This window comes from Nyctibius grandis, chromosome 1, assembly GCF_013368605.1.
Source record: "Nyctibius grandis isolate bNycGra1 chromosome 1, bNycGra1.pri, whole genome shotgun sequence".
NCBI lineage: Eukaryota > Metazoa > Chordata > Aves > Nyctibiiformes > Nyctibiidae > Nyctibius > Nyctibius grandis.
The window spans coordinates 133,454,789-133,470,311 of record NC_090658.1 but is presented as its reverse complement, the minus strand read 5'-3'; the positions used below and the strand labels follow the sequence as shown (position 1 = coordinate 133,470,311).

At 68.3% G+C, this 15,523-nt stretch overlaps 1 protein-coding gene and 2 non-coding genes across 6 annotated transcripts; all 3 read left to right on the top strand.

Moving 5' to 3' along the window:
* The first annotated feature begins 362 nt into the window (after positions 1–362).
* Positions 363–526, top strand: LOC137672693 (U1 spliceosomal RNA). The gene has a single exon (XR_011049609.1). It is a non-coding gene; the product is annotated as a U1 spliceosomal RNA (small nuclear RNA).
* A 3,618-nt stretch (positions 527–4,144) lies between these two features.
* On the top strand, positions 4,145–4,308 carry LOC137672718 (U1 spliceosomal RNA). Its single transcript, XR_011049621.1, has one exon. It is a non-coding gene; the product is annotated as a U1 spliceosomal RNA (small nuclear RNA).
* A 360-nt stretch (positions 4,309–4,668) lies between these two features.
* Positions 4,669–15,244, top strand: GTF3C2 (general transcription factor IIIC subunit 2). 4 transcript variants are annotated; one of them, XM_068395805.1, is made up of 18 exons: positions 4,669–4,749; positions 5,273–5,654; positions 6,289–6,595; positions 7,070–7,164; positions 7,711–7,788; positions 8,044–8,142; positions 8,978–9,205; positions 9,492–9,603; positions 9,723–9,840; positions 11,328–11,359; positions 11,514–11,643; positions 12,123–12,267; positions 12,649–12,810; positions 13,155–13,242; positions 13,519–13,647; positions 13,785–13,916; positions 14,459–14,561; positions 14,641–15,244. In XM_068395805.1, the coding sequence occupies exons 1-18, from the start codon at positions 4,731–4,733 to the stop codon at positions 15,084–15,086; spliced, it is 2,805 nt and encodes a 934-aa protein (XP_068251906.1). In that variant the 5' UTR covers positions 4,669–4,730; the 3' UTR covers positions 15,087–15,244. The 4 variants fall into 4 exon arrangements, with proteins under 4 accessions (XP_068251906.1, XP_068251919.1, XP_068251910.1 ...); XM_068395818.1 differs by having other exon boundaries at positions 14,454–14,561; positions 14,641–14,935; XM_068395809.1 differs by lacking the exon at positions 8,044–8,142.
* The last annotated feature ends 279 nt before the right edge of the window (positions 15,245–15,523 follow it).

Sequence of the window (15,523 nt, the reverse complement as noted above, 5' to 3'; positions counted from 1 at the left end):
CCGGAGAGAAGAGGCCTGGGCTGGAGCCCCCCCGTGCGCCTGCACAAGGCCGTGGGGACGTCACCGCTCCCGGTTGTGTGGCCGCTGCCCGCCACCGGCCGCGGGAGGCCGACGGGAGCCGGGTGCCACCGGCACGGTTCCAGCTCCCGCACGGTGCGTCCGGGGCCCCGCTGCCGTGGCTCGGGGGTGCTGGCTGGGTACCGGAGCCGGGACGGAGGGGAGCAGGGGGCGGGGCCAGCCAGAGCGGGGCGGGGCCATGCAGATCGAGCACCGCGCGGGATGACGGGAGACACCCGCTCCAAGAAACCGTGTGCTGAGTGTGCGTGCGGCGGCGTGGGGCGGTGCGGTGCGGAGGCCGGGGCATACTTACCTGGCAGGGGAGACACCATGATCACGCAGGTGGTTTTCCCAGGGCGAGGCTCATCCCCTGCACTCCGGGTGTGCTGACCCCTGCGATTTCCCCAAATGCGGGAAACTCGACTGCATAATTTGTGGTAGTGGGGGACTGCGTTCGCGCTCTCCCCTGGCATCGCCGTGACAAAGACAGATTCGTGGTGAAAGTGGTGGACGGCCGAAATTTGGAGCGCCCGGTAGGGCTGCGATGGAAGACAAGGCTCTCGCGTTAGGTGAAGCCGCACGTAGTGACCCAGCAGACTGGGACAGGCTGGTCCCCAAGAGCACGAGCTCTACGCTGAAGTATGACAGCATTTATTGCGTGAACAAGGCTCTAAGGTTCACTCAGTGGAGTTGGTGCAGTTGTTAGCACGGATCAGACGCCTGCGCCTGGTTCCCTCTATCAGGGACCTACGATGCGAAGATCTGGGCGGAAGTGGGGGAGGAAATACAAAACCTAGGAGCAACGTGGAGGGTTGTTTACAGCACTCTGCGCTCCAGCCCGCAGAGGAGTATTTGCAATCTGGGGCATCCGCTCCTGTTAACACCTTGGTGGATGTGAAGGAGCAAAATGTGTATGAAACAGTCTCTGGAGAATCAGACAATCCTCACGATCCTGATTTCACAGATCCAGAGGTACAGCCCACTTTATACCCATCATTAACACCAGGAAAAGAAACGGCTGCGTCTGTCCCCTCGGTGTGAGAGATCTCGCTGCTGGCAGTGGCTACGGCCAGAGCCGCGGTGACACCGACAGCTCCTCCATACCCTGTGTCTGCCGAACCCCCCTTGGCTTTGCTGAAAAGACACCGGAGTGTCGTGTAACGCAATACAAAACGCTGGCCGGAAGATGTAGAGAGGAAGCTGCTCCTAAAGGAGATTTTACCATGGTGACGGCGATGCCGGTAACCTATCGCCCAAATCATCCCCCTGAGTATCGATCCCTTACTTATGAAATGGTTAAGGAAGTACAGGCTGCGGTGAGAGACTGTGGTCTGCACGGTAACTATACTCTAAATTTAATAACAGTCATTGGGGAATCCTGTACTATGACTCCACAGGATTGGAAGTCCCTTTTACGGATGATTTTAACGCCTGCACAATACTCACTGTGGCTGAAATGCGTTCCGGAGGCAGGGAAACGCCAGCCCTCTCTTGTGGCTGTCAGGCAAGGAGCTCGGGAGCCCTACGTCACCTTTATTGACCGTTTACAAACTGCACGAGCAGGCAGATCGATGATGACAACGCAATAGAAACGCTGTTGTTACAACTGGCTTGTGAAAACGCAAGTGCAGGTTGTCAAAAAATTTTAGGCCCTTTAAGAAACTCTTCCAGAAGGACAGCGGGATTTGTCAAAGCCTGTCAGAAGGTGGGCTCTGAGGAGCACAGGGCTGCAGAAGTGAAATGTTTTGAGTGTAATCAAATGGGACATATTAGACAGAACTGCCCAAATCTGAGAGTGAAGAGAAATTATGATAAAAATGATGATAAAATGATGATAAAATGATAAAAGGATGATAAAATGATGATAAAAGGACGTGAGCATTACTGAAAATTAAGGATAAACTCCAAAGTGATAGAAAATCACTAGATAGAAATCAATATGCAAACTGAAAAGATATTTGGGTTTTTTTGCCTTTTTTCTGGACACTGGTGCAAAAGGCCGTGAATACTTGAGGTTATCAGTAAAAACTTCTCCCTGCTATCACAATCTGCGTTATGGCAAACGTGTTTAAAAAGTTTTCAGGTGTTTGCGAGCTGTAGCCTTCAGGAGAGGGGTTTGGTACAACCTTATCTCCATCAGGTGCAAAAGGCAAACTCCAAAAAAAACTCAAAACCTTGAAAATGGTGTAGGTTTCAGTCTTAAAAATTATTTGGGTTTGCTTTTTTTGAGGACTAAACCCCGCTGTGTTGCTGACTACCCCCGGGACTCGTGTGTAACTCATTCCGTTCTTTCATAAAATTCTAATGATGGAAAAAAAGGGGGTTACAAGCAGAGCGATGTGAAGTCAAACTGCTCTCACACTGTGCTACAAATACTTGTCTGGTTGTGGTGGTTTGGAAGAGTTCTGTTCTACTGCAGCCCCGTTAGGACTTAATTCTAATTTGCCACTTGGAAAGGAAGCGTTTGCTGCCTTGTTTGCTGGTGTGCCCTGCTTGTGTAACACCAGGGCCTGTTGGTAAGTGTGTCCTGCCGTGTAGACCCGTCCTGAAACAAAAAAGGGGGAAATGTGGGAGCCCCACAGCTGCCTCCCAGCAATCGAGAGAGAAAAGGTCTCCAGGCTCGAGGAGAGAAGGGATGCAAACAACCCCGGGGAGCGCAGCGGCGGCAGAAGCAGAGGAAGAACAACAAGAAGCAGCAGAAGCATCAACCGCCACAGCTACTACAGCCAATTAACAACTCTGCTAACGAGGAAGAGGGCGTTCTACAAGGCTGCGACGTTCCTCAGCTCTCCGTCATGCAGGAGGTGTTCAGCAGAGAGCTGGAGTTGTGACAGCAGGCACAGGCCGTGAGAACTAACGAGCACCCGAGCCCCGTCCAGCCCCCGTCGCACCGGGGAGCCGCCGCGGCACGTGCCTTTATTATTAGTTGGTGTAAAATTCTCTTGATTTGATTTTAAAGGTGTAGGCTAAGAGAAATTCAGAGTGTGCTCAGGGCGGAGAGGGGGGCGGGTGGCCTTGGAGATGGAGGTGGGTTTGGGTAAATAATTGGTTTCAAGGAGTTGCCCCAGTGACCAGAGGGAAGGGACCCTGCGGATCGTGGGGGGGACAAAAAGATCGGAGATTTTTGACATGTGGGTAACCCAGCTGGGCCAGCAGGAGGTGAGACACTTCAGACTCGTGGTAAAGGAGGAACGAAGGTTGGCAGACCCCGAACGGGCCCGGGCTGCTGCACAAATACTTTGACTGGTTAAAAAAACCCCAAACTGAGGATTTTTGTGACCGCTCCGTTCCACCTCCCGACTTACCCACCGTCGGGGTGTTTCCCTCTCTCACGTAAACGCGCAGAGGCGGGTGCCAGGTGCAAACCCGCAGTTATTTGTACACAAAATATTAACATATTTAATCACCTGATACATATTCATTGTTATTGTCTTATTTGGTTGAAATTTCCTCGCCTACCACGCTCATGACCACGCAGGGCAGGTCAATCTCTACCGAGGATCCTCCTCACCGGCACCGTGTGCCCGTGGGCCGGCTCCTCCGGGGGCGTCTGCTCCCGCCGTGCCGCTGTCAGCGCCCAGAGCCCCGCACTGGTGTTACTGGGCCGCGAACGCTTCTGCCCACAGACCCTGTGGGTGCCATCATAGATCTGTACTGGAGCCCAGCACAAACCAGCGCCACCCGGCAGGGCCCCGCCTGGCTGCTGGGGCCCGGCCCGAGCTCTGGGGACTGGGGGAGGGACGTGGCTCCCGCTTTCCCCTGCGCGGGGGCAGCCGGCAGCGGAGCCGAGTCCCTGCGACGCCCCCGGTCCCCCTCGGACGCCAGCCCCGCCGCTCCCGGTCCGCTCCCGGTGCGGGCGGTCACGAGCCCCACGGGGGGTGGCATCCGGCAGCCCCGGGCAGCGCCAGGCCCGCGGGGGGCGCCTCGGGTGGGCGTGGCCTTGCGGGTGGGGGTGTGGCCTTGCGGGAGCGAGGCGTGTCCATGCAAATCAACCACCGCGCGGGATGACGGGAGAGTCACGCTGCGAGCCACCGTGTGCTGAGTGTGCGTGCGGCGGCGTGGGGCGGTGCGGTGCGGAGGCCTAGGCATACTTACCTGGCAGGGGAGACACCATGGTCACGCAGGTGGTTTTCCCAGGGCGAGGCTCATCCCCTGCACTCCGGGTGTGCTGACCCCTGCGATTTCCCCAAATGCGGGAAACTCGACTGCATAATTTGTGGTAGTGGGGGACTGCGTTCGCGCTCTCCCCTGGCATCGCCGTGACAAAGACAGATCTCATTGTATCCCGGGATACCCGCAACGCCGGTAACGGGGTGAGTGGTGCCGTATGACTCCGGCGGGACGCGGGTGATGCCATCGGCGCTCCGCGGTTGTCCCTCCCCGGTCCGTCCCACGCCGGGCGCATCCCCCTCGCGTTGGGGGTCGCCCTGCCCCGCACACCTCTTGTTCACGCGTGGTCGTGTCTCCGCGGGTCCCCGTGGGACGCGGAGCTGCGCGCGCCTCCAGCGCGGCCCTGTCACGCGGGGCGTTTCGGTAATGACGTACCCGGCGTGACACCACCCCCCCGCGCCGCCGCCGCCTTCCGCTTTCCGGATCCGCTTCCGTGCTGCCGGGCGGCGCGACCCGTCGGGGGAGGCTGCGGCGGCTCCGGGAGACCGCGGGGACCCGCCGGGATGGCGTCCGGCACCGCCCGTGAGCGGGGCCGTGCGGGGCGGGGATCGGTACCCACCGGGCGCAGCCGGGGGCGGGAGGGCGAGCCCCGGGCGCTCCGTAACGTACCGGGGACGGTCGGTGCTCGGGGCCGCGCCCGCCGCTGCGGGAGGGAACCGGGGCGGCGCTGGGCCCGGTGCTCCCCCCGGGGCACGATGCGGTGCCGGGGGCCGCAGGCTGCCCCGGGGCGAGCACCGTGCCCCGGTGCTGCACGGAGCGGGCGGAGGGAGGGACCGGGGCCGGCGTGTGCGGGGCTGGAGCTGCTGCGTGCGCTCCTGTCACTGCTCCGAGCTGCCGGTTGTGCTGAGCCGGGCTCATGGCTCCCGGCAGCGTCTTTAAGTCCCTACGGGGGCGCAGGTGTCCCAACCGTGTCCCCGTGTCCCCCCCCCGGCCCCGGCTCCGTGCCGCCAGGCTCCGACCGGGCTGGGGCCAGCGCCCGGCTGCGCCGAGGGGCGGCAGAAGGTCCCTGTTGTGTTTTCCTGCCAACTCTGTTATTTTGGGGCAGGGGAACTGTCGCCGCTCGGAGATCTGGATGCCTTGGGCCGCTCTGAGGAGGGAGCAGAAGCTTCCAAGCCCCAGAAAAAACCTGTCCGAAACCAGAAACGCAAAAGCAGCGCCGGGGACCCCAACGGGCACGTCCCCGCGGAGGGCGTGGGGCGCGGCGAGCCCTCGAGGACCGCGGAGAACGGGTCCGGGCCGCCCCCCAGGGCACGCGGGACGCGCGGGCAGAAATCCAAGCGCGAGGTGCTGCTGCTGAAGCTGTCCCGGGACCTGGAGTGCCCGAGCCCGGAGCCCGTCTGCGTGCAGAAGGTGCTGGGGAGCGGCGAGGCGGCGGAGGGCACGGAGCCCCCCCGCGGCGGGCGCCCCAAGAGGCGGGCGGCCAGAGTGTAAGCTGGGGGGGGTGGGTGCCCCGGGGGGGTTGGGGGGACGGGCAGACACCCCTCTCAGAGCGGTTCCTCAAGACCTCGGCGTCACCCGGGGGTCTCGGTGTCTCTCCTGAAGGGCTTTGTCCGTCGGTGGTGGGACAGGCCGGTTCCCCACGGAACGATCTGTTCCCGGTTTGGCGGAACGTGTTTGGGTCCCGGTTGGTCCCGGGGGTGGGGGGCGGCAGGGGCTGTGGGGGGCTTGGGGGCTGTCTGCGTGGGGAAGGGGTTTCCTTGGCTCCTGACAACGCCGAGGAGAAGCAGAACAAGCTGCGAGCCACGCGCCGCGCAAAGGGGGTCCTGGGGGGAGCCCGTGTGCCCTGGGGCCTCCGAGGGCAGCTCAGGCGGTGCCTGTGCCAGCTGGGGGGACCGCCGTGCCCCGGGTCCCCTCGCTGGCAGGGCCGCCGTGCCCTGGGAGGGTGGGAATGCTGGTGGTGCCTCCGGAGGGGCTCTGCCGCAGCCCGGCTGGGCAGGGCCGGGGTGAATCGCTTGCCCGGGCCACGAGCTGGCGGGTGCGTCCCCCTGGCCCTGGCGCGGGGCTGGCTGGTCCCTGTGCCGTCCCTCCGCTCATCTCCGGGCGATGCCTTTGGTGTCCCAGGGCTTTGATGTACCTGCAGGAGCTGGCAGACGAGCTGTCGTCCGTGTACCAGCCTCCAGCTCCCGCCGAGGGTGCCCGGGAGCCGCAGCCGGAGCTCGAGCGCGTCCAGAAGAAGCGTCGGAGCCAGCGGAGGAGGGAGGAGGAAACAGACAGTGACGACCCCGCGCAGGACGCTGACTTCGTGCCCTCGAAGCAGGCGTTGCTGCAGGCGGAGGAGGAGCAGGAGAGCGACGCGGCGGTCAGCGAGGCGTCGGAGACGGAGCTGGAGGGGCTCCGGGGGCATGGTGGGAAGGTGCCATCCGCAGGGGTAAGGGCAGGGTCAAGGGCAAGGTCTGTGCCTTGGCCACTTCTTACCTTTGGCCTGGCATGAAAAACACGTGTCTGAGCCCTCGTGTGTGTTTGGGGCAGGGCTTGGGGGTGGCATGGTGCCCCTCAGCCCCGGACCTGGGCGGGAGCTCTTTGGGTCAGAGGCAGGTCCGAGCGAGGGTGGCTGGGGACAGGGTGACAGGTGCTCCTGGGAGAGGGTGCGGGGTCCCGGGCCCCTGCTGGAGCTGGCGGGAGGTAGGGGCAGGGTCCTGGAGGCTGTGCTGCGGTTCGTGGGCGTCCCCAGAGTGGGACTGTGTGTCTTCAGCCCGGTGTGACGGGGTCTTGGTGCCTGCTGGGCTGGGGGAGGGCTCTGTGCAGGGGCTGCGCCGGGACTGGCAGGTGCCCCCGGGGGCTCGTGGGAGGGTTTGGGTGGGCCCCGGGCCGGGTCCTGCCCTGAGCCCGCTCCGGTGCCCAGAGATCCAAGCCCCAGTGCCGAGGCCTCGCTCCCAACGGCTTCCACAACTCCATCATGGCCCCCGTGGAGAAGTGCTCCAGCCTCACCTGCAGCCTGTGAGTGGGGGCTCGGGGGGGTGGGGGCTTCGGGGGGGGCTGCGGGTGCCCCGGGTGCCACCGCTGTCACAGGCGTGAGGGGAAGGCAGCGTGGGACGTCAGGGACGTCGGCGTTCGGCTGGCGGCCGGGGACGGGGCCACATTGCCCGTGGGGAGCGGGGTGGGGGCGGGCGGGCACGGGGAGAGCCCTGGGCGGGGACTGCCTGTGCCAGGGGCGATGTCGGGGGGGGCTGGGGGCAGTGTCGGGGTGCCGGGGGCGGTGTCTGGGGTCTGGGGGCGGTGTCTGGGGGCAGTGTCGGGGGGCTGCCTGTGCTGGGGCAGGGGAGGGGGGTCGGGGGGCAGTGTCGGGGGGTCTGGGGGCAGTGTCGGGGGGTCTGGGGGCAGTGTCTGGGTGCCGGGGGCAGTGTCTGGGTGCCGGGGGCGGTGTCTGGGGTCTGGGGGCGGTGTCTGGGGTCTGGGGGCAGTGTCGGGGGGCTGGGGGCAGTGTCGGGGGCTGCCTGCGCCGGGGCAGGGGAGGGGGTGTCACAGGCCCGTGCCCCGCTGCAGGCGCGACCAGAAGCACTCGCAGTGGGAGTTCCCCGAGTGGATCCCTCTGGCGCACGAGTGGACGTGCCTCTCTGAGAGGTACCGCTGGGGGGGCGGGGGGCTGGGGGGCGAGGGCACGGCGGGCGCTGTGCCCCCACACCCCTCTGGTGCCCCAGCAGGAGGGACAGGGCTGTCCTGTCACGGGCTTTGGGGGTCTCGTGGGTTTGGCCGTGGGGTCTTGGTACCCCCGGGGTGGGCGGCAGCAGGGGTGTGGGGCTGGCTGGGTGCTGTGCTGGGGTGACTGGGCGGGGGGCCGGGGTGGGGACACCCCCTCTCACCCCCCCGCCTCCCCAGCGAGGCTGCCCCGTACCTGCCGGCGGAGGAGAAGTCCCCGTTCTTCTCCATCCAGCGGGAGGGCATCGAGGCCGACGGCGTCCTGTACAGGCTGAACAGGTCCGTGACGGGCAGCGGGTGATGGGGCTGGGACGGGGCTGGGACCCCTGGCAGGGCCGAGGGACGGGTGGGTGCCCCGGGGCAGTGGGAGCCGTGGTGGACTGAGCGGCTGGGCCACCCTGTGCCTTGGGGTCCCACCACCCCTCAGCCCCGTGTCCTGGGGTCCCACCGCCCCCCCGCGCTCCCACCCCGTGCCCTGGGGTCCCACCGCCCCCCCGCGCTCCCACCCCGTGCCCTGGGGTCCCACCGCCCCCCCCGCCCTGTGCCCTGGGGTCCCACCGCCCCCCCCGCCCTGTGCCCTGGGGTCCCACCACCCCCCAGCCCCATGTGCTTTCACCCCGTGCCCTGAGGTCCCACTGCCCCCATGCCCTGGGGTCCCACCACCCCCAGCCCCATGCCCTGGGGTCCCACTGCCCCCGTGCCCTGGGGTCCCCCCACCCCCCGGCCCCGCGTGCTCCCACCCCGTGCCCTGGGGTCCCACACGCTCCCACCCTGTGCCCTGGTGTCCCCCCACCCCGTGCCCCGGAGTCCCACCACCCCCCGGCCCCGCGTGCTCCCACCCTGTGCCCTGGGGTCCCATCACCCTCCAGCCCTGCATGCTCCCACCCCATGCCCTGCGGTCCCACCACCCCCTGGCCCCACATGCTCCCAGCCCCGTGCCCTAGGGTCCCCCCGCCCCCCACCCTGTGCCCTGGGGTCCCACCACTCCCGTGCCCTGGGGTCCCGCTGCCCCCCACCCCATGCCCTGGGGTCCCGCCGCCCCCCAGCCCCACGTGCTCCCACCCTGTGCCCTGGGGTCCCCCCGCCCCGTGCCCTCACCCCCTCCCCGCCGCAGGTTCGGCTCCCTGCAGCCCCACGAGGAGCGCCTGGACGTGTCCTTCTTCGTGGGCGGCCCCGTGTGGGCCATGGAGTGGTGCCCGTGCCCCGAGGGCTCGGCGGCCGCGCAGTACGTGGCCCTGTACTGCCACGGGAGCGCGGAGCAGACGCACGGCGCGGCCGGGCTGCACGCGGGCCCCGCGCTGCTGCAGCTCTGGGGCCTGGGCACGCTGCAGCAGGAGCCGGGGTGAGTGGCCTGGGGAAGGGGCTGGGTGCTGACGGGCTCGGGGGGTGGGACAGGGCCCGTACCCCGGGGCCCTGCACGGTCGGGCGGGTGGTGAGGCTCGTCCTCTCCCAGAGCCACGGCCTGAGCCCCACGGGGGCTGTGCTGGCAGCCAGCTTCACTGCTGGTGCGGGCTGGGAGCTGCTGGTGCGGGCTGGGAGCTGCTGGTGCGGGCTGGGAGCTGCTGGTGCGGGCCGGGAGCTGCTGGGCACCAGCTGCCGTGTTCTCCATGGCTCGCCCCTGCCCGCAGCTCGGCCACCAAGGCCCGGCTGTCCTACGCCATCGCCGCCGACCACGGCTGCGTCTGGGACATGAAGTTCTGCCCCAGCGGCGCCTGGGAGCCGCCCGGCACCGCCAGGAAGGTGGGTGTGCTGCTGGGGGGGACGCCCCGGCCCTGGGGACCACCGCTGGGTTCCCTGGGGCTCCGAAGCCCCCCGGGCCGGGGCCGGTGCCCCGGGGCTGAGCCGCGCGTCCTCCGCAGCCCCCGCAGATGAGCCGGCTGGGCCTGCTGGCCGTGGCCTTCTCGGACGGCCGCGTGGTGCTGTACTCGCTGCCGCACCCCGGGGCCCTGCGGCGCGCCGCCAGAACCCAGGTAAAAGGTAGGAAGAGCCGCGCCGCCGGGCAGGGGCCTCCCAGCCCTCGTCCCACCGCGCCAGCCCCGGGGCTGGGACCCCTCTGCCCGGGCGGGAGGGAGGGAGGGGGCTGCGCGGGGGCACGGCCGGGGGGCTGGCACCGCTCGCCGGACGCTGGGGACCGTGCCCGGGCCAGCGAGCCCCTGGGACCGGCATGCTGCTGGCCCTGGGCTGGCTGTGGCGGGGAGGGCAGCTTGGGCTGTTTGTCGGGCCAGAGATCACAGAACCCCAGCCTGGTTGGGGTCGGCAGGGCCCTCTGGAGATCACCCAGCCCAACCCCTGCCCAAGCAGGGTCACCCAGAGCACGTTGCACAGGGTCACGTCCAGGCAGGTCTGAACATCTCCAGAGAAGGAGACTCCCCCCTCCCTGGGCAGCCTGTGCCAGGGCTCTGGCACCCTCACACCAAAGAAGTTCCTCCTCATGTTCACATGGAACTTCCCGTGTCTCAGCTTGTGCCCGTTGCCCCTTGTCCTGTCGCTGGGCACCACTGAGCAGAGTCTGGCCCCATCCCCTTGACACCCCCCTGAGGTATCTGTGAGCATTGATAAGATCCCCCTCAGTCTGCTCTTCTCCAGCTGAACAGCCCCAGCTCCCTCAGCCTCTCCTCGCAGCAGAGATGCTCCAGCCCTCTGCCCATCTCCGTACCCTCTGCTGGACTCTCTCCAGTAGCTCCTGGTCTGTCTTGAACTGGGGGGCCCAGAACTGCACCCAGTTACTCCAGGTGTGGTCTCACCAGGGCCGTGTAGAGGGGCAGGAGAACCTCCCTTGACCTGCTGCCCACACTCTTCCTCACACACCCCAGGACACCACTGGCCTTCCTGGCCCCAAGGGCACGTTGCTGGCTCATGGGGAACTTGTTGTCCCCCAGAACTCACAGGTCCTTCTCTGCAGAGCTGCTTTCCAGCAGGTCACCCCCAGCCTGTCCTGGTGTGTGGGGTTACTCTTCCCCAGGTACAGGACTCAGATCTGGGGTTCTGAGCTGCTTCGGGCTAGTGGTGCCTGTGATGGGCTCGTCTGCTGGGTGGGATTGATGGCCCGTGCGTGGCTCGTGGGCACTGGGCTGTGGCTGCACCTGAGCCCGGCTGTGGCCCCGCCAGCGTGTTGTGCTGCAGCCCCCGTGGGAGCCTGCGGCAGGCGCGGACCCTCCCCGGGCTGGGGGGGCTGGTTTGCAGCCGCGGGATGGGGGCCAGGGGGGCGGTGTGGCCGTGCTGGCTGCCCCGGGGGCCCCACGCTGCGGCGCCGGGTGTTTCTGCCTGGCTGCCCTGGCTGCAGTGGAGGGGACGCACGGCTGCTCCGTCCCTGCGCGCCGCCGGGCGCCTACGTGCTGTCTGCTGCTCGCTGTGCCCGGGAGCAGCCCCGCGCGGGGGACAGGGGGGCCCTTCTGGCCCCAGAGGTGGGCGACGGGGGCCAGGAGAGCTGGCGCCTGTCCTGACCCTGCTCTGCTCTCTTCCAGACGGGTCCTCCCACAAGCACGTTATCTGCAAGGTCAGTGTCCTCCGCCGCCACGGCCCCCCCGGGGCTGGCACCCGGCGAGCCCCTGGCTGTGCGGGTGGGCGAGCTGGGGAGGGGGTGTCCCGGCTCTTGGGACGCGGGTGGCACCAGCCCGGGGCTGCGGCTGAGGTCTGTCCCCTGCCCCCAGGTGCTGTGTGTCGCCACGCTCCAGGTGGGCTCCATCCAGGCGGGGAACGTGTCCGAGTGCGGCCAGTGCTTCAGTCTCTCCTGGATGCCGTCCAAGCCCCACCACCACCTCGCGGCCGGCTTCTACGACGGTGAGTCCCCTCCCGCACGAGAGGGGCTGCGTCCCGCGGCGGAGCAGCTCAGCACCCCTGGCAATGGGGCACGGGGGCAGCGGCGGGGTGAGCCGCAGCAAGGGGCAGGCACCGTGCAGGAGCCTCCTGGGACAAGGGGAAGGCTTGTCGTGGGCTGGCCGTCGGCCCCCTGACGTGCCCGTTGGCTCCAGGATGTGGCTCTGGCTTAATTCACGTGTGTCTGGCTTGCCTGGGTGTGGGTTTGTGTCCAGCTCTGGGCTGTGCTGCCGGGACCCGCTGTGCCTGAGTCACCCCGTCCCGCTTGGAGCCCTGGTCCCTGCCTGGGCCGCTGTGCCTGGCAGCTCTGGCAGCCCCTGCCTGTGCCCCTGCCTGTCCCCCAGCCCCGCAGTGCGGTGCATCCTCTGCAGCGCTGGGCATCCTCTGTGGCACTGGCATGGTCGTGGGGCAGCTCCTCACGGGCACGGGTCTCGTCCCCCCAGGCTCCGTGGCCATCTGGAACCTGCTCACCAAGTCCCTGCTGCAGTGCGTGCACCAGCCCGACGGCTCCCTCAAGCTCTACCCGTTCCGGTGCTTCCTAGCCCATGACCACGCGGTGCGGAGCATCGAGTGGTGCAAGGCCGACAGGTGAGGGCGGGGGGGGCCACGAGCTCCTGCAGATCACAGAACCACAGACCAGTTTGGGTTGGGAGGGACCTTAAAGCCCATCCAGTGCCACCCCCCTGCCACGGGCAGGGACACCTTCCACCAGACCAGGTTGCTCCCAGCCCCATCCAACCTGGCCTTGAACACTGCCAGGGAGGGGGCAGCCACAGCCGCTCTGGGCAGTGGTGGGGCTCCAGAGGGCTCGGTGCTGGTGGCCCTTCACCCTCCGAGGCACGGAGGGGGTTGGGTTGGGCTTTCCAGGGTGGGGGGTGCTGAGCCCCTGCTGTGGGCGCAGCGCTGTGCTGCGGGACGGGGCCCGGCCCTGCGCTGGGGTCTCAGTGCCACCTTTCTCCTGGTCCTCAGCAACTTCCTGGTCACGGCAGGCAGCGACCGCAAGATCAAGTTCTGGGACCTGCGGCGCCTCTACGAGCCCATCAACAGCATCAAGCGGTTCCTCAGCACGGAGGTGGCCTGGCTGCTGCCCTACAACGGGGTCACGGTGGCCCAGGACAACTGCTACGCCTCGTGAGTGCCGGGGCCAGCGCGGTGCCCGCTCTGTGTCTGGGGCCAGCGGGGTTGGCGCGGCCGAGGGGATGCCACGGTGGGGCACGGGGAAGGCCGAGGGCCCCGAGCTGGGCAGTGGGGCTCTTGCGTGGCCCCAGGCTGGCATGAGTTGGCAGAAGGGTTCTGGGGTCTCGGTGTGTTCTCAGCCCCTCGGAAGCCGCCTCGTGACGCTGTGACGTGCTGCCAGAGCGAGGACACCCCCCCCAAACCCACCCGGGGTCCCTGGGGAGGGGGGCTCTGCCCGGCTCTCGCAGTCGGGGGGGCGGCGCGGGGCTCCGTCCTCACCCGCTCCCGTTGTGTTGCAGTTACGGTCTCTGCGGGATCCACTACATCGACGCCGGGTACTTGGGCTTCAAGGCTTATTTTGTGGCCCCTCGCAAGGGGACCGTGTGGGTAAGGGGCTGGTGCAGGGCTGGGGGGGTTCTGCCCTGGGGGTGGGCACCTGGTGCCAGCCGGGCCCTGCAGCGCGGTGGGGTGACGCTGCCCGGCCCTGCAGGGGCCCGGCCCTCGGGGTCACCCTCTGCCCCTCGGACAAGGGACCGTGGCAACTGGGTGTGGCGGTGGCCCTGCCCGGGGGTGCCAGGGGGTGCCCAGGGGTTGGTGTTTATGCTGTTGCTGCCCGGTGGGGGGACGCTGGGACCCCGCACCCAGAGCCCTCCGTTCCCGCAGAGCATCTCTGGCTCGGACTGGCTGAACGCGGTGGCCGCGGGGGACATCACGGGCGAGCTGGTGGCTGCGGTGCTGCCCGACCTGGCCGTCAACCCCCTCAACGTCAAGCGGGCCTCGGACCGCAGATTTGTAAGCAGCGTCGCGTGGGGCCGGGCAGGGTGGGGGCTGTGCCCCCGCGCCGGCCCCGGGGCCTCTGCTGCTCCACACACGTGTGTGCGTGTGTGTGTCACGCGTGTGCCGTGCCCTGAGCCCCGTCTCGCCCGCAGCCGGTGTACAAAGCCGACCTGCTGCCCCGCAGCCCCGCGGGGCCGGGGGATGACGAGCAGGCGCTGCCCAAGACGCGGCTCCACGGCGAGATGGTGACCAAGAGCTACCTCCGATTCCGGGACATGGACCTGGTAGGGGGCAGGGGCAGGGCTGGGGGTCCTGGCCACGAGCGGGGTCCGTGGGGTTGGGGCAGGGTGAGGAGATGCTGCCCAGACGTCGCGGCAGCCCCTCGCCACCAGCGGAGCCCAGGCTGGCTGCCCTGAGAGCACGGGGATGGGCTGGGGTCCCTGGGCAGGGAGCCCTGGTGGCAGGGCAGCGGGGGCACGGCAGTGGGCGGTGATCTGGGTGTCCTGGCTGTGGCAGCAGCCCTGGGAAGGAGCCGGGGGGGGGGGTCACAGCCAGCCTGGGCCCCCCCTCCCCGGTGTGCCTGTGCCCAAGGGTCCTGGGGAGGCGGGGAGCGAGCGTGGGTCAGCGCTGTTGGGGGGGCACCGGGGCGGTGGGGCGGGGGCTGCCCTGTGCCCGGGCCCTCGCTGGGGTCTGGCTCCCGCTGCCCTTTGCCGTGGCCGTTGGGTGGGTGACCCCGGGGGCGACCCGTGTCCCCTGGCCGTGCCACGGTGCCGGTGCCCCCGCTCGGGGCCCGCTGCCCACGGCCGTGCCACCCTCCGCAGCGCAGCTTCAGGAACCTGCCGAGCCGGGAGCCCGTGCGCAGGATGCACGCGCAGGAGGCGAGGGCAGAGCTGAGCCTCGACCGCCTGCAGCTGGAGGCCCTGCACAAGGCAAGGGGGCTGCGCGTGCCGGGGGGGGGCGGCGGGGTCCCGGCCCCCCCGCCCCGCTGAGCCCCGTCTCCCCCCGCAGGTGCGCTTCAGCCCCAACCTGGACTCGCACGGCTGGCTGGTGTCGGGCGGGCAGGCGGGCATCGTGCGGGCGCACTGCCTGGCCGGGCTGGCCGCCGCCGCGGGCCACCGGCTTCTCCCCGAGCGCCGAGCCCGCTTCTGCGCCCGCTACGGGGACCAGCCCGGCAGCCCCGGCCCCGCCGAGGGCCCCCCGCTGCCGGCGGAGTGACGGGGGGGACCCCTCGTGCTGCCGCCACGCGCGCTCGCCCCGGGCAGGGGCTGGGGCTGTGCTGGCCGGGGGGCTGCGTGCCCCCTCGGCGGGGGGACAGCAGCTCCTGGCTGTCCCCTGCGGTGCTCAGGACGCTCGTCCTCGTGCTCCACGAGGATCCTCCTGCGCCGTTGGGTCCGAGCTGGCGCGGGGAGGGCGGTGGGGCCGGTGCGTGTCCCCGGGTTGAGCTGTGGGTCTGACGCCGGGGCAGCGCCCGTGGGCCCCCGCCGGCGTGGGGCTGTGCTTGCTCCTGCCCCCGTCCCTGTCCCCAGCCATGTCCTGGGTGGGGGGCCGGGCTGGCGGGGGGCCGGGAGCCCTGAATCGCTCACATTGAGCCTGTGTTGAGCTGTGCAGTAAACGTGGTTTGTTTTGTAACGGCTGGTCGTGGTGCTGGCACGGGGCCCCGGGGCTGCGCCGGTGCCTGGGGCGGCCGAGTCTGGGGGGCAGCACTGGGGACCAGAGCCGGCCCCGCTCTGCCCCTTGCGGGGGTCTGGGCCACCCCCCGCCGCTCCCCTCCCGCTGCCTGCGCTGCCGCTGCTGCTGCTCTCCAACACGTTTATTGGGGGCTGCGGGCGCTGCCCACGGGGCTCCTTGCGCGGGGACGGACAGACGGACACGCCACGGTGCGACAGACACG